Here is a 26,299-nt window from a genome sequence, read left to right as displayed (position 1 = left end):
CTACAACACACGTGCACTTTATTTCTATCTCACATCACTCAGCCAATTAACTCAGCTCCAACAATATTAAGCTTAGATGCTCATATCAGACACATTTTCATATTTTCTCTTACCATCTTTCTTCTACTTGCAGCTGGGGATGTCTCGCCTAACCCAGGTCCACCCTCTGCCTCTCTCTGCTCACTACCCCAACTGACACCCCCAAAATCTTTCAAACATATTAACTGCACTTCTGTTAATACCCTGGAATTTTCTTGTGCCCTTTGGAATGCACAAACTTTATGCAACAATCTCACTTCTATTCAAAATCTTTTCATTTCACAATCACTTAATAACCTTCACAGAAACTTGGCTCTCCTCCTCTAACACAACTGCTGTAGCCTTGCTTTCCTATGGTGGCCTGCACTTCAGTCAAAACCCTAAGCTAGAAGAAAGACACGGAGGGAGCGTAGGCATTCTCCTGTCTCTCCATAATATACCTTCCACTGCATTCCTTCACCCCTACCTTTCTTTCTCTTCCGCATCTTCTCCCCCTTAGCTCTCTTTGAAGCTGCTATCTATCGACCTTCTGGCCCAACATCACAATTTCTAGACCACTTTAAAGCCTGGCTCCCACACTTCCTTTCTTATAATGTCCCTTCTCTCATCTTAGGGGACTTCAACATAACCATTAACAATTTTAACATGCCTGCTGCCTCTAAACTTCTATCTCTTACCACCTATTTTGGCCTGTCTCAGAGGACAACACCTCCAACCCATTGAGAAAGCAACTCAATTGACCTGGTCTTCGCCAATTTCTATGTCACTTGGAACTTCTTTAACTTCCCCTTTCCTCTCTCAGACCACCATCTACTAACTTTCCCTTTTACTCTACCTTCAGGATCTTCACAAGCCCCCAGAAACTGCTACCTTACAGGAATTTAAATTACTTGGATCTCCCAGGCTTTTCTGCACAACTGAAACCTCTACTCTCCAAAATGTTATCCCTCTCTTGCCCAGACCTTGTGGCTTTAAAGTATAATTCTGCATTAAAATGAACACTTGACAAAGCTGCACCCTCCACTGTTTGCCCTGCATCATACACTCAACGACAAGCATGACACACCAAAGAGACCCGCTATCTTCAGTGAAGTTCACAGACTGCTGAACGTCAGAGGATGAATTTCATGCACCTGTACTGATTTTCTGCATTATAAATTCATCCTTAGGTCATAACACTCTGCCCCTAGCCTCGCCAAACATTTCTCCTCCCTCATGCCAACTAATGCATCTAACCCCAGAAGGCTGTTCTCAACCTTTAACTCCCTTCTACGTCTGTCTGCATCTCCGCCTACTACCAAACTCAATGCTCAGATTATTGCTGATCACTTCAAAAATAAAACTGACACAGCTAGAAAGACATCTCTCCCACACACCCCTTAAAACCAGCCCTCCTACCCACCCCTTTGAATAACAAAATTATTTGTCACTTTCCTCCTGTAACAAAGGAAAAAGTCTTCGTACTCCTATCTACTACTCATCTCACAACCTGTCCACTTAACCTTATACCTTCACAATGTCTTCCTTCTCTCTCTGCTTCTCTAACCACTGCCTTAACTCATCTATTTAACCAGTCTCTCACAACTGGCACATCTGATACATTCAAGCATGTGTCAATCACACCAATCTTAAAAAAACTTGTTTGTCCCCTCCACTACTTCTAACTATAGCTGGTCTCCTTGCTTCCTTTTGCCTCCAAATTATTGGAATGACTAGTCTATAATCACCTGAGTTTCTCTTAACTAACTCCTTACTTGATCCACTAGAATTAGATTTTCGCCCTAAACACTCAACTGAAACCGCTCTTAATAAAGTAACAAATAATCTGCTATCAGCTAAAGTAAAGGGACACTACTCCTTACCAATTTTTCTAGTTCTATATGTTGCTTTCGATACAGTTGACCATCCTCTCTTCTTACAAATCCTACAATATTTTGGCATCCGTAGCATCACATCTCTCTAACTGCTAGTTTACAATTTACTCTAATAACACATCCTCTGATTCTTTGCCTCTCTCAGTTGGAGTACTGGAAGGATTTTTATGGGGTCCTTTGCTTTTTTTTCTCTATACATCCTCCCTTGGAAAATGTATATCCTCCTTTGGGTTACAGTACCAATTATACGTTGATGATACCTAAACCTACCTTTCCTCTCTTGATATTTCTTCCTCTTTACTCAACCAGATTATCAAGCGTCTTTCTGCAACTTCCTCTTTGATGTCCTCGCACTACCTCCAACTCAATCTGTCTAAAATTTAGCTGCTTCTCTCTTTGAGACATTCAACACCTGACATTTTTCTTACAGTTGGAGACCCTATTCATAACAGCTCACCACAGGTCCACTGTCTTGGGAACACACTTGACTCTGAACTCACATTCACTCCACATATACAAGCATTCACCAAATCCTTCTGTGCACATCTACACAACATTTCGACTTTTCCTTGCTCAAGAAAGTACAAAAACAATAATTAATTCTCTCATTTTGTCATGAATAGGCTACTGCAATCTACTTCTAAATGGCCTTCCCAAACACCGCCTCTCCCTCCCTCCAATTTATTATGAATACTTAAGCTAGACTCATCCACTTAAGTCGCCTGCTGCTCCGCTCTGCCAGTCTCCACACTGGCTCCCCATTTACTCTAGAATACAGTTCAAAGTATTAAAACTAACCTATAAAGCACTCAAAAGCCTCACTCCCAACTATATTTCCTCTCTCATCTCCAAATTCTCGCCAACCTGTCTTCTTTGATCAACCTCTGAACTATGTCTCTCCATGCCTACCATCTCTACGTTCCACTCCAGCCCTCAAGACTTCTCATGCACTGCTCCTGTCTTCTTTATCCCGCTCCAAACGTCTCCAACCTTGTATAGCTTCATAACAGCTTTGAAAATCCACCTATTTATAAAAGCTTACCATCTCTTCTGATTTTTATCCTACCCAAAATAAATCTTGAACTGCCTTGACTCACTGTTGGAACTACAATCCAAGTGACAAGCTACCCCAAACCTTATGTCTCAGCACCAACAACCTGTAGGCGGCAAGCTCTTTGGAGCAGGACCATCTTCCTTGTGTTATAGTTTTGTTTAGTCTGTTATGTTTTTGTACTTTCTCATAAATCCTTGTCATTGTTTACTCCTATCTCTGTACACAGCACTACAGCATTTTGTGGCTCTATACAAATAAATGATAATTATAAAAATAATAATAACTTGTACTTTCAACTCAAGTGACTTAATGTAGCCACCAATAAGCAAGCGCTATCCAGGGTTCTGAACCTAAAATGGGCTGGCACCTAAGCTTTACATTCCTGCTTTTAAAATAAAGATAGCAAGAGAACGAAGAAAAATTGATAATAGGAGTAAATTAGAAAGTTGCTTAAAATCGCATGCTCTATCTGAATCATGAAATTAAAAAAATGGGTTTAGTATGCCTTTAAAATAACATGCTCAGTTTGAATCATACATTTTTTTATTTTGCAATGCAACTGCAATGTAAAGGCACTTTTCAGTGTCGTTTTTTTTCTAACACCCCACTCCCACCAACTTTAAAGCTCCAAAACTGTCTAGTGCAGTTATTTTTTAATGGTTGGTTAATTATTGTGCTCCCTACAATTTTAAATTCAAATCAGCCAATAGAAAAAGTTTTCATTCTATTAGCTGATTTGAATTTGAAATAAAAAATCAGCCAATAGGAATGGAAGGGTACCCCTAAATAAAGGGAGTACCTTGCATTCAAAATTCAGTGTGAAGCTGGTGACCGCATGAAGAGGATGTCATGGATGGAAGATAAGAAGATGGATAAAGAAAGGAAGTTTGCCGTCGCGATGAAGATAAGAAGACCGCCGCTGGGATGAAGATGGACCACCGCCAGGATGAAGATGGAGCACTGCCGCCCGTATTCATCTTTGGTGAGTATCATCTTTGGGGTTTAGTGTTAGGATTTTTTGGGTGGGTTTTGTTTTTCAGATTAGGTTTGTTTTTTATTTTTATGGGCAGCAAAAGAGCTAAATGACCTTTTAAGGGCAATCTTCACTCAAATGCCCTTTTCAAGGCAATTTTTAGGGTAGTTTTATTTTAGATAGCCTTATTTTGGTGGGTGGGGTTACTTGTAAAGTGGTGTAGTTTTTTTTTTTTTGTTTTTTTTAAAGAGCTAAATCACTTTAGGGCCCAGAGGCAGAACTTTTTTTCACTTTCTGTGATTTTTTTTTTTTGTGAAAAATTTTCTGCAGTTCATTTTGATATAAAATTAAATTTGTTAGGTTATCCTACAGCACCAGCTCAATTGTAATGTGCTGATTAACTAGATACTAAAGCATCAACCAATGCGCTTTGCAGCGCTGATCAGTATTTGACTGCTCTTTTCAAACAGGTCTTCACTCAGGCTGCACGGTGTTTAGGAAAACTTACACAGTGCAGTCAGAGCACAGTGCTGCTTGAAGAGAACAGCCTGATGTGGAGCAGTGCTGTAAAGCAAAAGCGCTAAAAGTTCTTGCATATGTCCTGTTCTTTCTGCAGACATGCTGCATTTTCTGCGATGACATCTAAGATCACAACATGTTCTGCCTTGGGACAGCAATGCCCCACAAAAGGCCCTTTTAAGGGCTATTGTAGTTTAGTGTTAGTATAGGTTTTATTATTTTGGGGTGGGTTTTTTTTAAGTGGGGTTTTAGAATAGGCATAATGTTTTTTTTTATTTTTGGCCATTTGTTTCCTGTAATAGTAGGTTTGTTGTTTTTTTTTTGTAACGGCAGGTTCTTTATTTTTTGTAATGTTTTTTTTTTTTTAGCAATGTTACTTTTTGTCTTTTTTTAAGTAAGGTTATGTTTGTTATTTTTAAAGTAAGGTAAGGTAAGGTAAGTTTTTTTTATTTTTTTCAGGTCAGTTTTTTTTTACTGGTAAGGTTAGTATTATTTGGGGGTAACAGGGGGTGTTATCTTATGGGTTTAGATGTTAGTGGGTTTCTTTGCAATGGGGGTTGCAGTGGATTAGGGGTTAGAAGTGTAGTTGGTTACTTTGCGGTGGGGGTTGTGGCGGTTTAGGGGTTAATAGTGTTGTGGGTTACTTTGTGATATGGGGTTGTGGCGGTTTAGGGGTTAATAGTGTAGTGGGTTACTTTGAGGCAGGGGTTGTGGTGGTTTAGGAGTTCATAGTGTAGTGGGTTACATTGCGATGTGGGGGGTGTTGGTTTAGGGGTTAATAGTGTAGTAGGGACTTTGCAGGGGGTTATGCAGCGGGTTAGGGGATATAAGAGTAGGGTGCTTATGGAGAGTATAGTTAGCATGCAAGTATGAGTGTTAGGTTATTTTTACACGTTTCTCTCTCCATTGAAGTCTATCAGGAGTATGTTAATAAGGTCACAATATTGTAACTTCTACTCTTTGCGCGTGTTGAGCTAGGGTGCAAGCGAAAAAGACATTTACCTTCAACTTGTAATAAGTGCGCTACCTGACGTGTGCAAAGAGCCGAAGTCGAGCAGAGATTACCACTCCACTCGTAATCTAGCCCATAATATTTTAAAGAATTTATGTTTATAACAATGATCATTTTATTAATTATTAGTTCTTTTTACTATGACATTAAATGTAAAATTATTGATCAGATTAACATTTTGAACATTTAAAAATCTGTTTCAGTATTTGGAAAGTTTCATTGTCTATAACTTAGTGGAGTTTGAGGTAAACTAGACCTATAAATGAGCTAATTGCTTGTGTAATTCTTACCTAGTCAAGTCTTCAATATCAACAAGCATTGCATCTTGTTCCATGTGCAATTCATCGCGGATAAGTAGAAGCTGAACTAATTCTTCATTCAAGCCTGTTAAAAAAATAATAATAGCAAACTAAAACCTATTGAAAGGATTGGCATCTTCTTGTTCATCATGTATTAAAAATTCCAAAAACAGGTAAAACACAATTCTTAATATTTGTAGCAGTTTGTGCACCTTCCTTTCATATATAAACAGATCCACCGAAAAATTTAATGCAGCACTGCCTAATGCCATCCTAAGAAAAATAAATGATACCATTTTATATGTATAATTTACATATGTCTGTTTATGTGTGTGTGTATATATATATATATATATATATATATATATAGTGGTATAATTTACATATGTCTGTTTATATATATATATATATATATATATATATATATATATATATATACACACACACATAAACAGACATATGTAAATTATACCACTATATATATATATATATCAATCTATATCTATCTATCTATCTATCTATCTATATATATATATATATATATATATATATATACACACACACATAAACAGACATATGTAAATTATGCCACTATATATATATATATACACACACACATAAACAGACATATGTAAACTATACCACTATATATATATATATATATATATATATATACACACACATAAACAGACATATGTAAATTATACCACTATATATATATATATATATATATATATACACACATAAACAGACATATGTAAATTATACCACTATATATATATATATATATATATATATATATATACACACACACACACATAAACAGACATATGTAAATTATACCACTATATATATATATATATATATATATATATATATATATATATATATATATATACATAATCAGACATATGTAAACTATACCACTATATATATATATATATACACATAAACAGACATATGTAAATTATACCACTATCTATATATATATATATATATATATATATATATATATATATATATATATATATATATATATATATATATATATATACATACCGGTATATATATATATATATACACATAAACAGACATATGTAAATTATACCACTATATATATATATACACACACATAAACAGATATATGTAAATTATACCACTATATATATATATATATATATATATATATATATATATATATATACCGGTATATATATATATATATATATATATATATATATATATATATATACATAAACAGACATATGTAAATTATACCACTATATATATATATACACATAAACAGACATATGTAAATTATATGTTAACACAATAAAGGCATCAGTACTTTCTTTAAAGGGGTAATCCTGTGTGTAACATTATTACTTAAAGGGACAGAACTGTTATTGTTTAAGAATATATATAATCCCCTTATTACCCATTCCCCAGTTTTGCATAATTAACAGTTATATTAATATACTTTTTACCTCAGTGATTACCTTGTATCTAAGTCTCCCCTTATTTCAGATATTTCAGATCTTTTGACAGACTTGCATTTTAGCCAACCAGTGGTAACTCATAAATAACTCAACAGGAGTGAGCACAATGGTATCTGTACGGCACATGTGAACTTGTGCTGTCTAGCTGTGAAAAACTGTCAAAATGCACTGAGAAAAGAGGCGGCCTTCAAGGGCAAATAAATTAGCATATGAACCTACCTAGGTTTAGCTTTCAACAAAGAATAACAAGAGAATAAAGCAAATTTGAGGATTATTTTAATTTTTATGAATAATAAATAAATAAAAATTGGAGCTTTAGAAGTGTGAACGATGCCTTAATTTCAGGGGTAAGCATCATTTTCAGATGTAAATTACAGGAATAGCAGACAAAAATGGTGAATGTGCTCCTGGCTAACACAGTACTGCCCTTTTCCCACATTATAATTTTACAAAGAGTATAGGTTAACTTTTTCCTGCAAAAACGAATCCAGAGTAAGCAGCAATAAACAGTAAACAATCAATGTGAAGTGTTCAGCACTCTTCGGTCTTCTACCTGACAAAGTAATATAATGTTTATACAAGGGTAAGTCAAGTTAGCCAACCTATTGAGTTCTATACAGAAGTCATTTATAGCAGGTTATGGTCTTCAGGGAATTTAATTTATTCTTCTTAGAAATCAATAACTAGACTGGCACTACATGTCACTGGTGGGACTTGCTATTGTGCAAACAGAGGGTCTGAGACATACAATAGCTGTCTGTGTTCAGGGATTAAATATTATCCAGAGTGTAGGTCAATTGCTTTTTATTCAAAGGGAAAACACTTTCTTATGTTCAAAATTTGCTATTTATAACTGTATTATTGTATTTACATTGGAATCAAGAGGAGGAATCATAGGCAGATCTTTAGTTTCCTGTACAACAAAATGTGAAAAGCAAAAAATGACTTACTTTCTATTTGAGAGTGGAGATCATTGACTATGACTTGTAGTTGCCCAATAGTCATATCTCTCAGGTCAGTAGGCTTTAAGCTTCTCTTCATCAAGCATTCACTAATATGAGGCATGTGTGGCAACTAGGAATAAAAAACAAACTCAAGGTTATTTTAGTACAAAAATGCTAAACAGATAATCCTATGCAAACATAATACAGAATGTAGCCACTAGGTGGTGATATTGCTACATGGAAAGAAAAGTCAATTCATATTTTCACTCCTGAGCTGTTTTTGTTTTCAAATCTCTTGCCCTGTTTTTATTTAAAGATCAATATCAGTATCTCTTTAGGTCAGGGACCCATATAAAAATATTTTCCTTGCAGATCAAGAACATTTAGAGAATAAGTTAAGTTTTCAGAAATATAAAATATGAAAATAAAATGCAAAAAACAAAGCAATTATTGGTAAACAGCAGCATGTGTGTTGTTACTTCTTAAAGGGATAGTAAACCACACTATTTTATTTTATGATTCAGATAGAACATTTTAAACAAATTTGCAAATTACTTCTATTATCAAATTTGCTTCATTCTCTTGCTATCCATTGCTGAAGGGACAGCATTGCACTACTGGCAACTAGCTGAACACATCTAGTTAGCCAATCACAAGAGACAAATGTGTGCAGGCACCAATCAGCAGCAGCTCCCACTAGTTTATGATATGTGCGTATTCTTTTTTAACAAGGGATACTAAGAGAATGAAGCACATTTGAAAATAGAATGACATGCTCTATGTGAATCATGAAAGTTTAATTTTGACTTTCCCATCCCTTTAAATATTTTAATCAAACTCTTCAGGTTTCCACTTTTACAATTTGTTCCCTTTCAAAAACACCAACATTTAGGATAATATACCTGTCATTTTAAAGGGACAGTAAAGTAAAAAACTTCTATCTTCATCCTTCCGGAGCGGAGCGGGTCCATCTTGAAGACATCCGACGCGGAGCATCCTCTTCTATCCACGGTCGACGACTGAATGAAGGTTCCTTTAAGTGACGTCATCCAAGATGGCATCCCTTGAATTCCGAATTAAGGTAGGAAAAATCCTATTGGCTGATGCAATCAGCCAATCGGATTGAACTTCAATCTGATTGACTGATCCAATCAGCCAATAGGATTGACCTTGCATTCTATTGGCTGATTGGAACAGCCAATAGAATGCGAGCTCAATCCTATTGGCTGATTAGATCAGCCAATAGGATTGAACTTCAATCCTATTGGCTGATTGCATCAGCCAATAGGATTTTTCCTACCTTAATTCCGATTGGCTGATAGAATCCTATCAGCAAATCGGAATTCAAGGGACGCCATCTTGGATGACGTCACTTAAAGGAACCTTTATTCAGTCGTCGGCTGTTGACAGAAGAGGATGCTCCGCGTCGGATGTCTTCAAGATGGACCCCCTCCACTCTGGAAGGATGAAGATAGAAGATGCCGCCTGGATGAAGCCTACTGCTGTCTGGATGAAGACTTCTGCCCCTCTGGACGACCACGTGTGCCCGGCTGGGTGAAGACAGCTCAAGGTAGGGTGATCTTCAGGGGGTTAGTGTTAGGTTTTTTAAGGGGGGTTTGGTGGGTTTTAGAGTAGGGTTGGGTGGTGGGTTGTAATGTTGGGGGGGGGTATTGTATTTCTTTTTTTACAGGTAAAAGAGCTGATTACTTTGGGGCATTGCCCTGCAAAAGGCAATTTTAAGGGCTATTTGTAATTTAGTATAGGGTAGGGAATTTTTTTTATTTTGGGGGGATTTTTTATTTTATTAGGGGGATTAGATTAGGTGTAATTAGTTTAAAAATTTTTAATTTCTTTTTTATTTTCTGTATTTTAGTGTTGTTTTTTTTCTCATAATTTAGTTTATTTAATTTAATTGTATTTAATTGTAGGTAGTTTAGGTAATTCATTTAATTATAGAGTAGTGTTAGGTGTAATTGTAACTTAGGTTAGGGTTTATATTACAGGTATATTTGTATTTATGTTAGCTATGTAGTTATTAAATAGTTAATAACTATTTAATAGCTATTGTACCTAGTTAAAATAAATACAAAGTTGCCTGTAAAATAAAAATAAATCCTAAAATAGCTACAATGTAACTATTAGTTAGGTTAGATTAGGTGTTAATAAAATGTAACTAGTGTTTGTGAGGAGGGAGTGTGGCGGTTTAGGGGTTAATACATTTATTAAAGTGCCGGCGATGTCCGGTCAGCAGATTAGGGGTTAAAAAAATGTATTATAGTGTTTGCGATGTGGGGGGGCCTCGGTTTAGGGGTTAATAGGTAGTTTATGGGTGTTAGTGTATTTTTTAGCACTTTAGTTAAGAGTTTTATGTTCTGACGTTAGCCCATAAAACTCTTAACTACTGACTTTTAAACGCGGTAGGAGTCTTGACAGGAGAGGGTCTACCGCTCACTTCTTCCAAGACTCGTAATACCGGCGTTAGGCAAGTCCCATAGAAAAGATAGGATACGCAATTGACGTAAGGGGATTTGCGGTAGCCTCGAGTGGCGGAAGAAAAGTGAGCAGTACACCTGTACCTGCCAGACTCGTAATACCAGCGGTCGTCAAAAAGCAGCGTTGGGACCTCTCAACGCTGCTTTTTAAGGCTAACGCAGAACTCGTAATCTAGCTGAATGTGTTTTCATGTCCCTTTAATTTGATTTTTTTTGACAATAAAATTATGATCTTAAAACTGTACAAAATCACAGTGTTGTAATAATAAAAAAATAAGAAATGTTAAAAAGTGGGCAGCAGATGTACAGTGTGCGCTGCCTGCAGCAATTAATAAATGGGTCCTATATTTTAACCCTTGACTATAAACATTTACCAAGCTAACAATAATAAATAAATATAGTTTACATTTCACACTTACCAGATCTGCTACAGGAGATTTTTTCCTGTTTTGTTTCTCAATTTCCACTTGCATTTTGGCCATGGGCTTTACCATAGCCAGAGCCATTTTAGCTTCTGCTTGCAGTTTCTTTTGTCTGGTGATAAAATCCATATCTTCAAAAGCTTCAGATTCCTCTTCCGTAGTATCTCTGTCTGAGTAGGAAGAGCTTTGTTTGCTCTGTAGAAAGAGAATAAAGAGCGTTGAACAGAGAAGAGACAATGTGCAGAGAGTAAATGTGAACAAAAAGATTGTTATTTAAGGAATTGAATGGTAACATTCTAATGTAATAATACACTGGTCTTATGGGTGAGAGAATTTGAATTAATGCTTATTGCAAAGTATGAGTAAGCCATGGAGTTAAAGGGACAGTAAACACTATGGGCTTTATGTACTAAGCAGCGGGACAGGTCCGCACATGTAAGTCTGCTTCCCCCAATGTAAGAAGCAGCGGTCATTCGACCTTCCTCAGTTTGAGGATAATTACAAATAAATCTTGCAAGGTTACGATGAAACCCCAGGGCATTACAGTAAAACAAAATGTGAACTAAGCAATGATTCTGCAAATTGGCTGGAGTTTTTTTCACCATGCAGATGACAGTACAAAGAGCAGCTGAAGTATAACTGCTAACATAGCACTAACTCTGGTGAGCTTCCTTTTTTACACAGAGATGTGATATTTTCTAGTTTAGACAATGCCAGATGAACCTATAGTTTAAGTTGCAGTGCTTGTGAAAAGCTGCTCTATTACTATCTATGATGGTGATAGTTGCAGGCGTCTCAGGGGTTAATGTCTGTGCTCTGTAAACTCTGGGTAATATGCTGCATGGTTCTGGAACATCATCATCAAAGTACACATCTGTGTATCCCTATTTAGCTGTAAAGTGGTGTGTATTGAATTTAATAATCAGTTTGTAGGTATTTATGGCTGAACTTGCAAAATCAATGTTTCTGCTCTAAACCTGTCAAGTTGATTGACAGACACCAAGTACCACTAAATACACAACCCTAAGAAAATAAGTACTAGTTATTTAATGTAACTGGGTGACTACAATGTGATTGGGCAATAATATATTGTTATCAAATATACCTGTACAATATTATAATAACATAAATAGGTTGTTTCATTACATGGATAGACATTTCTACCTTGTACCAATCTCCCTTATGGCAGAAAGGACTTTACTCTTATTATTTGTTGTTCATAAGAAATAATTACTAAGTTTTGCCTTTGCCTTATAACGGTACCAGTTTACTAAGGTATGGTGTTTTTTACAGAACATGTGTACTTTTAACATTTTATCCATACAAAATAAGTTGCCCTGGTATCAAAATGAATGAAACAATATCTTAAAAATTGCCTTGACTTGCTGGGAGCTTCTACACTTTGTTCACAAAGCAACTTGTATTTTGTTCATACTAGTATTGCTTAAAGTGACCAATTAACAAATATTGGGTTTATTTAGAGTGCATTTAAGGTACTTTTTTGAGTCTTTCTACACATAGTGCTCTGTAAACATTTTTAAAATATTTTAAATTATTTAGCTGGTGTATATATTAAAAGGAAATTTGGAAAGCCCAGGGGGATAGTGCATTCTGCATTACTGTATCTTTATTTAAGTCAATTCCAAGAGGAAAAACATTGTGAAGATGTATCCGAATTCCAGTTGGAAAACAGATATTAATCCGATCACCAGTTCACTCTAATTCAAAAGCTGCTGGCATTATAATGACCCTTCTAAAATATTTTACTCCAAAGCTTCTATCTGAGTGTACAGTATGTGATTGCTGTTGTTTATGTTTTTTATACTTGATTGTCCATGTAGATGTTTGTGTGTGTGTGCCCGCGCACGCGCATGTGGAAATCTATGGGTGCCTGTGTGTGGACATGTAAATGACTATGGGAGCCTGTGTGCACGCGCACATGTGTGGATCTGCATGTTAATTTCTATGGATGCCTGTGTGTGCATGTGAATGTCTATGGGTAGTTGTGCATATGAGCATGTGAATGTCACTGAGTGCCTGTGTAGATATGCATGTGGATGTTTATAGGTGCCTATAGAAGTTTGAGATTAGGCAAACAAAAAAAGATGCCTATGATCATCTTGATTTACCCCAGGAATAGCTGGTTAAATCAATCCAGACATTGTTGTAATCTTCTCTCCCTTTTTTAATCTGTGTGCTGTAATAGAGATAATGAGAAGATGCACAGATGGATTTAAAACCTCCTCTTAAATATCTGGCTACCAAATAACACAACCAAGGGGGTTAAACAGACATTGAATTCTTTTTTTTGGTTCACTTACAAAATATAGAGTTGTAGGGAATGTTGTTACTAGCTAGAGAGTATTAGTAGGAAGTTGTAAAGCATTTAAAGGGACATTCTTTCATAATATAGAAAGAGAATGCAATTTTAAACAACGTTCTAATTTACTACTATTATCTAACTTGTTTTATTTTCTTGATATTCTTTGCTGAAAAGCATATCTAGATAGGCTCAGTAGCTGCTGATTGGTTGCTGCACTTAGAAGCCTCATGTGATTGGCTCACCCATGTGCATTGCTTTTTCTTCAACTAAGGATATCTAAAGAATGAAGCAAAATAAACAATAGAAGTAAACTGGAAAGTTGTTTAAATTTGTATTATCTTTCTGAATCATGAAAGAAACATTTTGGGTTTAGTGTCCCTTTAAGTTCCTCCAGAGCCGTGCCATATTGATCAAGAAGAGCCAGGAACACTGGCTGGCTCCCTGGATTTGTTGATGCTGTCTCTTGGACTTTTAGTAAAGTATTGTGTGCTAGTTTGCGCTTCCTTTTATGTCTTCTTGTGGAAATGACCTATGGCCTTGTCTTTGGTGCCAAGACTGAATAGGAGGTGTTAAAGGGCCCTCTCAGACTCCCATTCAGAGTTTGGTTATTGTACTATGGAGACCAAAGTTTACCTGCTCCTGACCTGTTATCCTGACCCTGCTAATTAGTTTGGACCACGCTACCTCTTTACCCATCTACTGAGATACAAACTTCTAGGACAGATTTTTTTACCTTGAACTTCCCCCTGAACTTGCGTATCTGTATCATCCCACTACAAGGGATAGGAAACCCATTTTTTTTCTTTCACGATTCAGTTAGAGCATACACATTTAAACAACTTTATAATTTACGTCTATTATAACATTTGCTTTGTTCTCTTGTTATCATTTGTTGAAGGAGCACAATGTACTACTGGAAGCTAGATGAACATTTCTAGAAGCTAGCTGAACACATTGGGCAAGCTAATAACAAGAGGCATATGTGTACACCCATCAATTAGCAGCTAGCTCCCAGTAATGCATTCTTGCTCCTAAGACTGCATAGGTATTCTTTTCAAGAAAGGATACCAAGAGAATGAAAAAAATAAAAATAATAATAATAACAATTGGATGTTTTAAATGTCATACTCTGTCTCAAATATGAAGACATTTTTTGGGTTTCATGTCCCTTTAAACACCTGGTTCTGGACTGCTCCTCTGGTTTTGACCCCTGGCTTTTCTACGATTAATTCTACAGTTTTCCTGGAAACTGAAAGATGTTAATTTCCTGCATGACTGGTTCCAGCTATAATCCCAGGTAATTCAACTATTGCCTTATAGAAGCACACTGATATTTCTGTATTAGTTTAAAGTTAAATCTAAGCATATTTTACATAATATTTCATCAAGCAAGAAAAATATATTTTCAATATGTTTTATTGCTGCTCTTTTTTGTGCATGATCATACAATGTCCGTTTAGGCAAAGAAGCTTACATTGAGGGCACATACTAATTGGGGTCTCACTGCAGATATGGGTTTGAGGGATCTCTCTAGTAAGTATACGTGCTGTGCTGCTTGTAATGTAAATCTAACCAGATAGATTTAAGTTGTTTCTTGTTTTGGCCACAAGAGGGTGCACTTAAGGCAATTCTGAATTACACTGAAAGATTTAGGATACCTACTGTCAGAGTGGCAAGTAATGTGTTATGGTACAGGAAATATATACTTACCATTGGAGACAAAGGAGTGTCCAAACTGGTTTCAGTTTTACTATCATCAGCATCACTGTCCTTGTCACTACCACTGTCATTAACAAAGCAAATCTGCAAGTTCATCCCACTTTGGAGCCTGGATAAAGAGAGGTTGTATCATTAAAATACTTCTAAAATATAAATGAATCAATGCTTAAGGCATGAGCTATTAAGAGTGTACAAATAACACAATATCATTTACTTGCTACCCGCAGAATCTGGTTTGCAGAAGGTAAGTGATTAGACACATCTCTCTGTGTGTAAAACTGGCCCCTGTTCAAATTAATCAAGATTAATTATTGTTTGATGTCCTACAGCAGGGATTCCAAACCACAGTCCACAGGAACCACTAACAGTCTGCATTTTCCATAATGACTGAAGAGCTGATAAAATCAGCTGCTTGGTAACAATGGTTATCTAAAGCATTCTCAATCAAGGTAGTCCTAAAAGAATCTGTCCTTGTAATGGGCACTGAGGAGAAGAGTTGGGGAGACCTGCCCTTGACAGATCTATGGATTATATACATAAACTGACCGAAGGTTCAAAATACATATAGGGTGCAGAATGCCCCAAGCCCATTGTACCATCACATGACCCAACCGTTTTATGGACATACATCACCAGGGTGCAACAACAACAGATTCAGATTGTAAGCGTTAAGTGATTAGTGTTTCATCTCCTTATGCATAGATGTAAGTATGTATTGTCAATAGGTCTACAAAATATGCCAATGCCTTATACAGAACAATTAAAAAACACGGAATAACTCAGATACCAAAACCACATCTGCTCCGAATGCCTGCCGGAAAACTACATCTGCTCCGAATGCCTGCCGGAAAACCACATCTACACCCAGGTATAAAATGCTGACTGTAAAAATACATTTTTTAATTTGTTACTTTAAAGGGACATAAAACACATTTTATAAGCATAGTATTGAGGTTATTCCCTGTCTCCAATGCTGTCTTGTTTGCACATGTGCAGTAACTCTCCTTCATATACCTGCAATATAACCTAGGTTCCATAATGGCAGCACCCATGATTAGTGGGAGGTGCATTAAATGTATTTAGTAGTTAGGATTCCTTTAAATGTAAGTCTGACTGCTTTTCTTTATCGTCTGTTATTTCTGTATTTGTCCTATAGACCAGTGCTTTTTAATTCTAGTCCTCAGGACCCCCAACAGGCCAGAGTTTCACAAGATCTGAACTAGAGCACAGGTGAAATAATCAGCTGATCATTAACCATGGTTACTGACATGCGATCACCCACCAGCTGATTAACCTAAAGAAATAATCAGCTGGTGGGTGAGAGCAGGTCAGTAACCATGGTTGCTGATTAGCTGATTATTTAACCTGCACTCTAGTTCAGATATCATAAAACTCTGGCCCGTTGAGAGTTCAAAGGCTGGAATTATGAAGCACTGCAACAGAAAATATTGTTTTTTGTTGATTGTAAAACCTTTTAATGAACTAACATATTCACAAATCAAGGAGTTTTATTCTTCAAGATTTGTATCTAAAGAAGGGACCATCAAGGTCTTGAAAGCTTATGAAATATACAATCTCAGTTTATGAAAATGTTGGTCCATTTAAAGGTATTATAATCTACCAATAATAGCTCAGGAATCCTCACTGGTTCTCAATCCTACGAGTTACATGGGAAACAGATTATCTCAGCTCAGCCTGATAAACTTAGCTGAACTGACAGCATGAGCCATAATGGCATCTGATGTCAATAACTGCCACCCACTCTATGACTGGTGACTAACAGCTTTTACCAACCAGAAATATAATAATTGATTCTATCAATATAAGGCATTAAGATAATGGGAGTCATGGTGTGCCCTAGTGCCAGCTACTGAACATGCTGATAAAATGGGCTACATACTGTATGTTACACCTCTAGTTACACTAAAGACTAGGGATCTCTGATTTGTGGTCTCACACACGCATGCACAGCGAGGCTGCACACATAACGAGGAACTTAGGTGCTGTGCCCTTGATGTTGCAGGTGCAGAGAAGTAAAAGCTGAGGGAGAGAGCGGAGAGGCCTGTGCATTCCGGTCATTCGGCAGAAAACAAAGGGCGAAGATTTGTAGCTGTCAGCGGCATTCGTCTCTTTCCAGGGCTGGATTTTTTACTAAGATCTGAATTTGCACAGATATTATTGTGTTGCGCTTTAACAAGAAGACATTTGTTTGCTGACAAATTACCAAATGCACATCCCTAGACCGGAGACACATCAGGCCAGAAATATCACCGGCTTTATAACATAACCCTGCTGAAAGACAAAATGTCATTTTATTCTGCTGTGCAGCTGTGTTGTGACTGTTTGGCAAGGATTGATTACACCTAATACTATCTGTGGCCTGTGCTGCAAAATGAGGGCAAAAATACTCAAAATAGCTTCATCCTTATAATTGTCTCTTTCCTTACTCATCCACCTAACCCAGAAACAAATTGTAAAATAACAGAGCTGCCAAAAAAGGCACAATACAGTAAAGAGATGGAAACATAGAAGATAAAAATGGAGGTCTGCTCATGTCTCCCAGCATGCTCTGCTAACAAAACACAACCAGGCTCTCATGTATCTAGGGTCAGCATCACTTTAATGAGTCACTTCAATAAACAATTACTAATTACAGCAGTCCCAGGGGCAACAAGCAGGTGTAGTCAAATAGAAATACTGGCAAATGCAGAGACAATAGCTCCCTATGGCAGGATGACACAAACACAAGCAATCAATTGTAATTTGCAACAGCAGCACCGTATCTAAATGTGAAGCGCTCTTAAATGCTGTGAAATAGATGAAAATAGAGTTAATAGACACACACGCTGTATCATCTGCACATACAAGTGCAAACTGCTCTAACATGTTACAGCCTTTATTATTGCACTGCTGCTAGCTTAATTAAAGGGACACTGAACCCAAATTTTTTATTTTGTGATTCAGATAGAGCATACAATTTTAAGCAACTTTCTAATTTACTCCTATTATCACTATTCTTCATTCTCTTGGTATCTTTATTTGAAAAGCAGAAATGTAAGTTTAGGCGCTGGCCCATTTTTGCTGAACAACCTGGGTTGTTCTTGCTGATTGGTGGATAAATTCACCCACCAATAAACAAGTGCTGTCCGGGGCACTGAACCAAAAATAGCTTTGATGCCTTATTTTTAAAATAAAGATAGCAAGAGAATGAAGAAAATTGATAATAGGACTAAATTAGAAAGTTGCTTAAAATTGCATGCTCAATCTGAATCACTAAAGAAAAAAATTGGGTTCAGTATCCCTTTAATGTGTTTAACGCCTGCAAAACCAGCTCCAGAGCCACAACACACTGCTGGAACTTAGCTGAAAGCCTCTGGTGAGCCAATGACAAGAGGAATGCATGTGCAGTAGATCAGCTAGCTCCCAGTAGCGCATTACTTCTTCTGAGCATATTTGCATATGCTTTTAAAAAAGGATACCAAAAGAACATAGTCAGTTTGATAATGGAAGTAAATTTAAAAAGGTCATAAAATTGCCTGCTCTATTGGGTTCCTACAAAAACAAATAATAATAAACCTATATGATAAAAGGCCAGGTATGTTTGTCCGATGCAGTCATGCGCAGTAGAAACTGCTGCGTGAGACAAACATAGGATCATTAAGGAAGGATCAGCAGTGACCGCCGTGAGGATCAGACAGCAGAGAGGGTGGGCGGGAGCGGAGCATAGCCTGGCGGGAGCGGCTGGGTGGGCGGGACCGATGCACTGCAGAAAATGGCCTGTGTACACAGGCTTTAGGACTAGTAATAAAATAAAATGTTGTTAACAGACCTTTGTCACATACCAAAGACAGTATTATGAAAATGCTCATTCCTGTTATAAATAAAACCATTTTTTCATGTTTGTGGATACATTGTAATTGATTCTTGAGCAGTTGAGTTTAGACAACTTTACCTCAACCATTTTCAAAACAAACAAAACAATATTTAAAGTTACATAAAAGTGCAACAAGAAAATGCTTTAATACGTTAGAGCACTTCAGACTACTGGTTGCATACATTTTGCATGTTTTTCATTCCTGCAAAGGGTTAAACAGACAATTACACTCAGTTCTAGAGCAGAAAAGCACTAGCTAAAAACAGGATGACAGCCAATCATGAGCGGCATACGTGGGTATCTGCCAATCACCCTCCGTGGTCACCTTAGGATTGGCAGTGTATTCTGTTTAAAGCCATTCCTATAAGCAAACAATACTGCAATTTGTAAATGTTATAAGATATTACAGGCTGTTCTTATTGCACGTCTATGTCCCTTTAATAAGTTTACATGCTAACTTGTGAGCATTTGATTAAAGAGCAAAATAGATATATGGATATCTGACTTTAGAGACAGCCTAGTTAAAGGGATATGGAACCCATAGATTCATGATTCACATAGAACATGCCATTTAACACAACTTCCCAATTTACTTTGATTATCTAATTTTGCTGAAAAGAATACCTTCGGTAGGTTTAGGAGCAGCAAGTCAGTACTTGGAGCTAGCTGCTGATTGGTGGCTGCACATACATGTCTCTTGTCATTATTTCACCTGATGTGTGCAGCTAGCTCCCAGTAGTGCATTGCTGCTCCTTCTACAAGGGATACCAAGAGAACAAAACAAAATTCATAATAGAAGTAAATTTGAAAGTTGTTTAAAATTGTATGCTTTATCTAAATCATGAAAGAAAGAAAATATGTTTTCCATGTCCCTTTAACAAATTATAGCTGTGGAAAATGTTGATGATTGTATTGGAAAACAATGAGCTTCACTATCCCCATAATCAGCTAGGGAATTACAAGGGTGTTTTTTTTTTATTTAAAAAAAAAGGTTTTCCATTACACAGCTAACAAGAGGGAGGGACCCTTGAGTTTGTTTAAATGGAGGAAACCATAAACAAACCAAAATAAACACTGGTCTAATTAATCATTTTAGTTACAAATACATTATCTATCAGTCTGTCTGTCTATGTAGGAAATCATTACTTGTGGAAATTGAATAATACATCACAAGCATAAGAAAGTGATTATATCAATTGGGAACGTTACATCAAGGTTCTTCCCCTTGAAAGACAAAGGCAAATAATCTACCCTTTTAATGATACAGATTATGTGAGGGTAAACATCTTTATGACAGCAGGATTTTTGAGGATGTCTTCTTGATATAAAAAGAAAGAGAAATTGTTTTCCCCTTCCATATTGGGAAGGATAAACTGTTAAAAAATGTGATTTTTATGCATGAAAATATGACAAAAGAAAAGAAAAAGTGTAGAGGATTTATTTAATTTGATGTTTGGCTATAAGTATTCCAGAAGAACCAAGACAGCTATATGGTAACAACTTACCTTATTTCACAAGAATATCTTTTTTTTTTCTGACCAGCCTGTATTCTCCTAATATTCCACTAGGTGGCATGATGGTACACAACATTGTTTTGCTACCCTATACATATAAATAGGAAAAAATGCTGCTATAACCCAGTTGCACTGACAAGCTATGTTTGGCACTATGGTGATATTTTTGAACAAGGCTTAGCAAATTCCAGGATGTCTCAGCTACTTCTGATTCCAATCTTTTTGGTTTCTTCTACATATATCTATATATAAACTACTGCATGGCTCCTGGTGTGTGTACTTCATTTGAAATAATTTTGCCAAACTTTATAAATATTATTTAAATGTAATTTTGAAAGATTTGGCTTAGGAAGAACTTTCCAAAACATTATAACAAATCACTTGCTCATTACTAAACCAGAAAATGTGGAAATCAGGAAAAAGTACATACAGTGCCTGTTTATGTGTGAAACCACAAACAGATAAAACATTTATCTGCACTGTAAAACAATAATAGTGTTTTTTATTGTGTAGTTTGTTTTTTTAAATCAACTACCTTAAAAATTAAAATTTAGAAAATTTGAGAATCATTAGATCTAAAATTGATTTTATATTTAAGGTTAAGCTTCATGAGATTGAGAAAATTAATTAAAACTTCTTTCTGTTATATTTTTCCTGTGTAGGATGCAGATACTTTATGTGCAGTCATTAGCTAACAGGAAACCACTGCATAAATCATCAAGAGGCTAAGAGGATAAGCTGATGTTATAGCTCCTGATAAATGTAAAACTTGTGGTTTATAAACCAGTCAAGGCTTTACACATTCTGTCAATAGTCAGTAAACACTTAAAGTGAAGGTAAAGTTTTCTGCAACTGAAAGCAGTAGTGTGTTAATTGCTCAAAATATAGCAAGATCGCTAAGTTTTTAGCACATATTTAGATATATATAAATATAAAATAAATACTTTATCTTTATGTGTTCGGCCGATTATCGCTCCTCCCTCCAGTTAGTTCCTGGTTTCTTGTTGTATTACGTATAGAGCGTTGCCACCCGCTCTATACGTATGGTAAATGCGCGTTCGCGATTTTCTGAAAGCTTGTGCATGCGCACATTACGCCGTAACCTCTAATTGCGCCTGCGCAACTAAAAACTGTTGCCAAATGTTTCTAAACAAACTGCGTTCGGGCGAGTTGCTTGACTGAAGGCGATTTGCGCATGTGCTAAGCTGGAACGAGCACGGCTTATAAGATACAGGAAGTGTATCTAACGCATGCGCAGACTGAATACTAATGCAGTGACGTCAAATGACGGCCGCCTAACAGCCAGACAGATGATTGGGGACTCGAAGAACGTGACCTGGCTGCCAAAAAAAAAACAAAACAACGGGCAGATTACAGAACGAGGAGAATAGAGTTTGAAAACGCGGATAAATCGGTAAATATAGATATTTAACGAAATTGATGAATTAAACTACCATTATTTTTTAGGCTAATTACATTTGCAAACATCTAAACATGCTAACTTTACCTTCACTTTAAGTTCCCTAAACTTCCAAAAATAAAGTAGCAATACAATTTATTCTGAAGTTCAAATGAACATTAGATATTTTTCAGACCGATTTATAAATCTTTCCATTTTGCTGCCCCCTCTGTCATGTGATAGTCATCAGCAAATCAAAGACTAATAATTGCATACATTGCACATGCCTAGTAGGAGTTGGTGCCTCAGAAAGTGTGCACATAAAAAGACTGCAGTTTGACAATGGAAGTAAATTGCATGTTCTACCTGAATCATGCAATACACACACACATTGTATCTATTACCAGAGACAATATGCAAAGGAAGTCATACACAGTCCATGTTACACTTACCTGGAAGAAAGACTGGGCTTCCCACTTTTACTACAGCTGGTATAAAGTCCAGGTCCATCATCAAAAAAACTCCCAAGAGCCAGCTTCTGTCTGATAGATTCCCTTTCATTCTTCTGAGCCTAAATAACAATGAAAATATAGGTGATATAAAGCAGGTAAGAGACGCATGCTCTAGTCTGCATGACCTAATAAATGGAAATATATCATCATCTAACACCAGAAAACACACAATCTGATAGCAGGTAATTACTGACTGGAAAATAATTTGTGTTCAGGATATAGCCTTATTTTTCTTCCATTCTACTGCATTTGCCTTTTCCAGTTCAGATGGAAAGCTTTTTAAAGACTATTTCTTCCATTCCTTCTCAGAGTATTAATATTAATTAAAAAGATTCTTCTAATAAATTATGGTAAAAATGGTTAACAGAATCAAGTCATTGCATTACTGATTATACCCCCTAAAAGAAGGGGTTAAACACAGGGATAAAGTTCTGTCCAGGAGCAACAAGTCAAACAAGAGTGCCAGTTGTGCATAGCTGCCAATCACTGCGTGTGCCCAGCTTGGAATTTTCATTGCTTGCAGCTCTGGTAAAGGACTTCATCTATGTAATTAACCCTTTGCTAGATTTAAACACATAGGCACTATTGAGCGCTAACACCTGTCTAGTTAAATAAATTGTGCTCCTATTCTTGCGCTTATAAATTGAAAGTATAACGTTTCCAGTCAAGCAAAAGCGCTAACATCGGGAGGTTAGATAGTACCGTAGTGCTATCGCCCTTTTCCCCACAGACTTCTATGCGGTGGGCTACAAGAGTCTGCTCTGGCTCTTGTCCTCTCGCTAATCCAAAGGCCAAGTGCGCTAATGCTGAAGGTGTGTTAAAAATAATTTAAATAGCATTGTTCACCACTCTGAAGAAATGTTATTTGTAAAATGTTATATACACATAAATATATATATATATGCCTCTGCATGTATAGGTTCACAAGCTGTATAAATATAGTGATTGTGACCTTGTTAGGCTGTACAAACATTCTACAGATATTTCAGCCGATAAAATGGATATTGTAGTGCAAAATTAACAGCATGTAATTGTAGCACTACTGGCCCCTGAAAAAGTGATTAAACTCATAGTTAAAATGCCACACAGACGATTGCGGGCCCCAAACATGCACAGCCGGTGTTTGGTGGGTTGTGCAACTGCCGCCGCTGATTGAGTCACAGGGCTTTGTCTACTCAGAATCAGCTGTTCATGTTCACTTTGGCTCCAGACCATGACTTTATTTGTTTGTCCCCTGTCCAGGGGTTAAACACATAGACCTGTAGGCTCAGTAGTGCTAAAACTGCATGTTTTAACAAATTAGAGGATGTCATTTTTTCGCTATAATGTGCACAGGATGTTGGCAACTAATTACTTTCCCCTTTGTATAAACAGATCTGGAATGTTAGTGATATTTTAGATGTAGTTTATTTCTTCAGTTGTAATAAAGATGCGCTGTAACTTACTTTATAATACAGCACTGAAATTCAAAAACCCCATAACTTACTTTATAATACAGTACTGAAATTCAAATACTCCGTAACTTACTTTATAATACAGCACTGAAATTCAAATACTCCATAACTTACTTTATAATACAGCACTGAAATTCAAATACTCCGTAACTTACTTTATAATACAGCACTGAAATTCAAATACTCCATAACTTACTTTATAATACAACACTGAAATTCAAATACTCCGTAACTTACTTTATAATACAGCACTGAAATTCAAATACTCCGTAACTTACTTTATAATACAGCACTGAAATTCAAATACTCCATAACTTACTTTATAATACAGCACTGAAATTCAAATACTCCGTAACTTACTTTATAATACAGCACTGAAATTCAAATACTCCGTAACTTACTTTATAATACAGCACTGAAATTCAAATACTCCGTAACTTACTTTATAATACAGTACTGAAATTCAAATACTCCGTAACTTACTTTATAATACAGCACTGAAATTCAAATACTCCGTAACTTACTTTATAATACAGCACTGAAATTCAAATACTCCGTAACTTACTTTATAATACAGCACTGAAATTCAAATACCCCGTAACTTACTTTATAATACAGCACTGAAATTCAAATACCCTGTAACTTACTTTTTAATACAGCACTGAAATTCAAATACCCTGTAACTTACTTTATAATACAGCACTGAAATTCAATACCCTGCAACTTACTTTATAATACAGCACTGAAATTCAAATACCCCGTAACTTACTTTATAATACAGCACTGAAATTCAAATACCCCGTAACATACTTTATAATACAGCACTGAAATTCAAATACCCCATAACTTACTTTATAATACAGCACTGAAATTCAAATACCCTGTAACTTACTTTATAATACAGCACTGAAATTCAAATACCCCGTAACCTACTTTATAATACAGCACTGAAATTCAAATACCCTGTAACTTACTTTATAATACAGCACTGCAATTCAAATACTCTGAAATTTACTTTATAATACAGCACTGAAATTCAAATACCCCGTAACCTACTTTATAATACAGCACTGAAATTCAAATACCCTGTAACTTACTTTATAATACAGCACTGAAATTCAAATACCCTGTAACTTACTTTATAATACAGCACTGAAATTCAAATACCCCTTAACTTACTTTATAATACAGCACTGAAATTCAAATACCCCGTAACCTACTTTATAATACAGCACTGAAATTCAAATACCCCGTAACTTACTTTATAATACAGCACTGAAATTCAAATACCCCGTAACTTACTTTATAATACAGCACTGAAATTCAAATACTCTGTAATTTACTTTATAATACAGCACTGAAATTCAAATACCCCGTAACCTACTTTATAATACAGCACTTAAATTCAAATATCCTGTAACTTACTTTATAATACAGCACTGAAATTCAAATACCCAGTAACTTACTTTATAATACAGCACTGAAATTCAAATACTCTGTAATTTACTTTATAATACAGCACTGAAATTCAAATACCCCGTAACCTACTTTATAATACAGCACTGAAATTCAAATACCCTGTAACTTACTTTATAATATATAGCACTGAAATTCAAATACCCCGTAACTTACTTTATAATACAGCACTGAAATTCAAATACCCTGTAACTTACTTTATAATACAGCACTGAAATTCAAATACCCCGTAACTTACTTTATAATACAGCACTGAAATTCAAATACCCTGTAACTTACTTTATAATACAGCACTGAAATTCAAATACCCTGTAACTTACTTTATAATACAGCACTGAAATGCAAATACCCTGTAACTTACTTTATAATACAGCACTGAAATTCAAATACCCTGTAACTTACTTTATAATACAGCACTGAAATTTGAATACCCCATGCTCCGACCGCCCACTTAAAAACTAATATCTTTTTTTCTGAGCTAAAAGTCTTAACTGTGCTCCAAATCGGCGCTTTAGCCATACGGCACTCACACAACTTTTATTTTATTTTTTTGTAGCTAGAGCACTGATTAGAGAACAGTTCAAACTCTTAGCTCACAAAAAAAAATAATAGTTATGAAGTGGGCGACCGGAGCGCGGGGCATTTGAATTTCACCACTACATTAAAAAAATAAGTTAAAGCGCATCTTCTATCTTCATTACAACTGATGAATTAAACTCCATCTAAAATATCACTAACATTCCAGATCTGTTTATACAAAGGGGAACGTTTACCAACACTGTAGTGCATTTTTACAGAGAGAAGTGCTCAACCAGGAACGAACAACAGATAAGAGGCTTTTCTATGGCGAATCACCACCTTTTAGTCCAGTTGTGCTTTTTCACAGAGGAGAACTTTCCTG

At 36.0% G+C, this 26,299-nt stretch overlaps 1 protein-coding gene across 4 annotated transcripts in view; it reads right to left on the bottom strand.

Annotated features, from left to right (window-relative positions):
* Positions 1-26,299, bottom strand: part of SCHIP1 (schwannomin interacting protein 1) — a 258,184-nt gene that overhangs the window by 1,264 nt on the left and 230,621 nt on the right. For 3 of the 4 annotated variants that reach the window (XM_053710098.1, XM_053710099.1, XM_053710100.1), the window contains 5 exons: positions 22,409-22,527; positions 15,161-15,278; positions 11,125-11,322; positions 8,220-8,343; positions 5,762-5,855 (listed from right to left, as the gene is read on the bottom strand). In XM_053710098.1, the coding sequence (XP_053566073.1) occupies positions 5,762-5,855; positions 8,220-8,343; positions 11,125-11,322; positions 15,161-15,278; positions 22,409-22,527 (653 nt within the window). Of the gene's footprint in view, positions 1-5,761; positions 5,856-8,219; positions 8,344-11,124; positions 11,323-15,160; positions 15,279-22,404; positions 22,528-26,299 lie in introns of those variants that run through there. The other variant, XM_053710101.1, reaches the window with a different exon arrangement.

The sequence above is a fragment of the Bombina bombina genome, chromosome 4 (assembly GCF_027579735.1).
Source record: "Bombina bombina isolate aBomBom1 chromosome 4, aBomBom1.pri, whole genome shotgun sequence".
NCBI lineage: Eukaryota > Metazoa > Chordata > Amphibia > Anura > Bombinatoridae > Bombina > Bombina bombina.
Note: the sequence above shows the minus strand (reverse complement) of the source record. Positions and strands in the feature narration are given on the sequence as shown.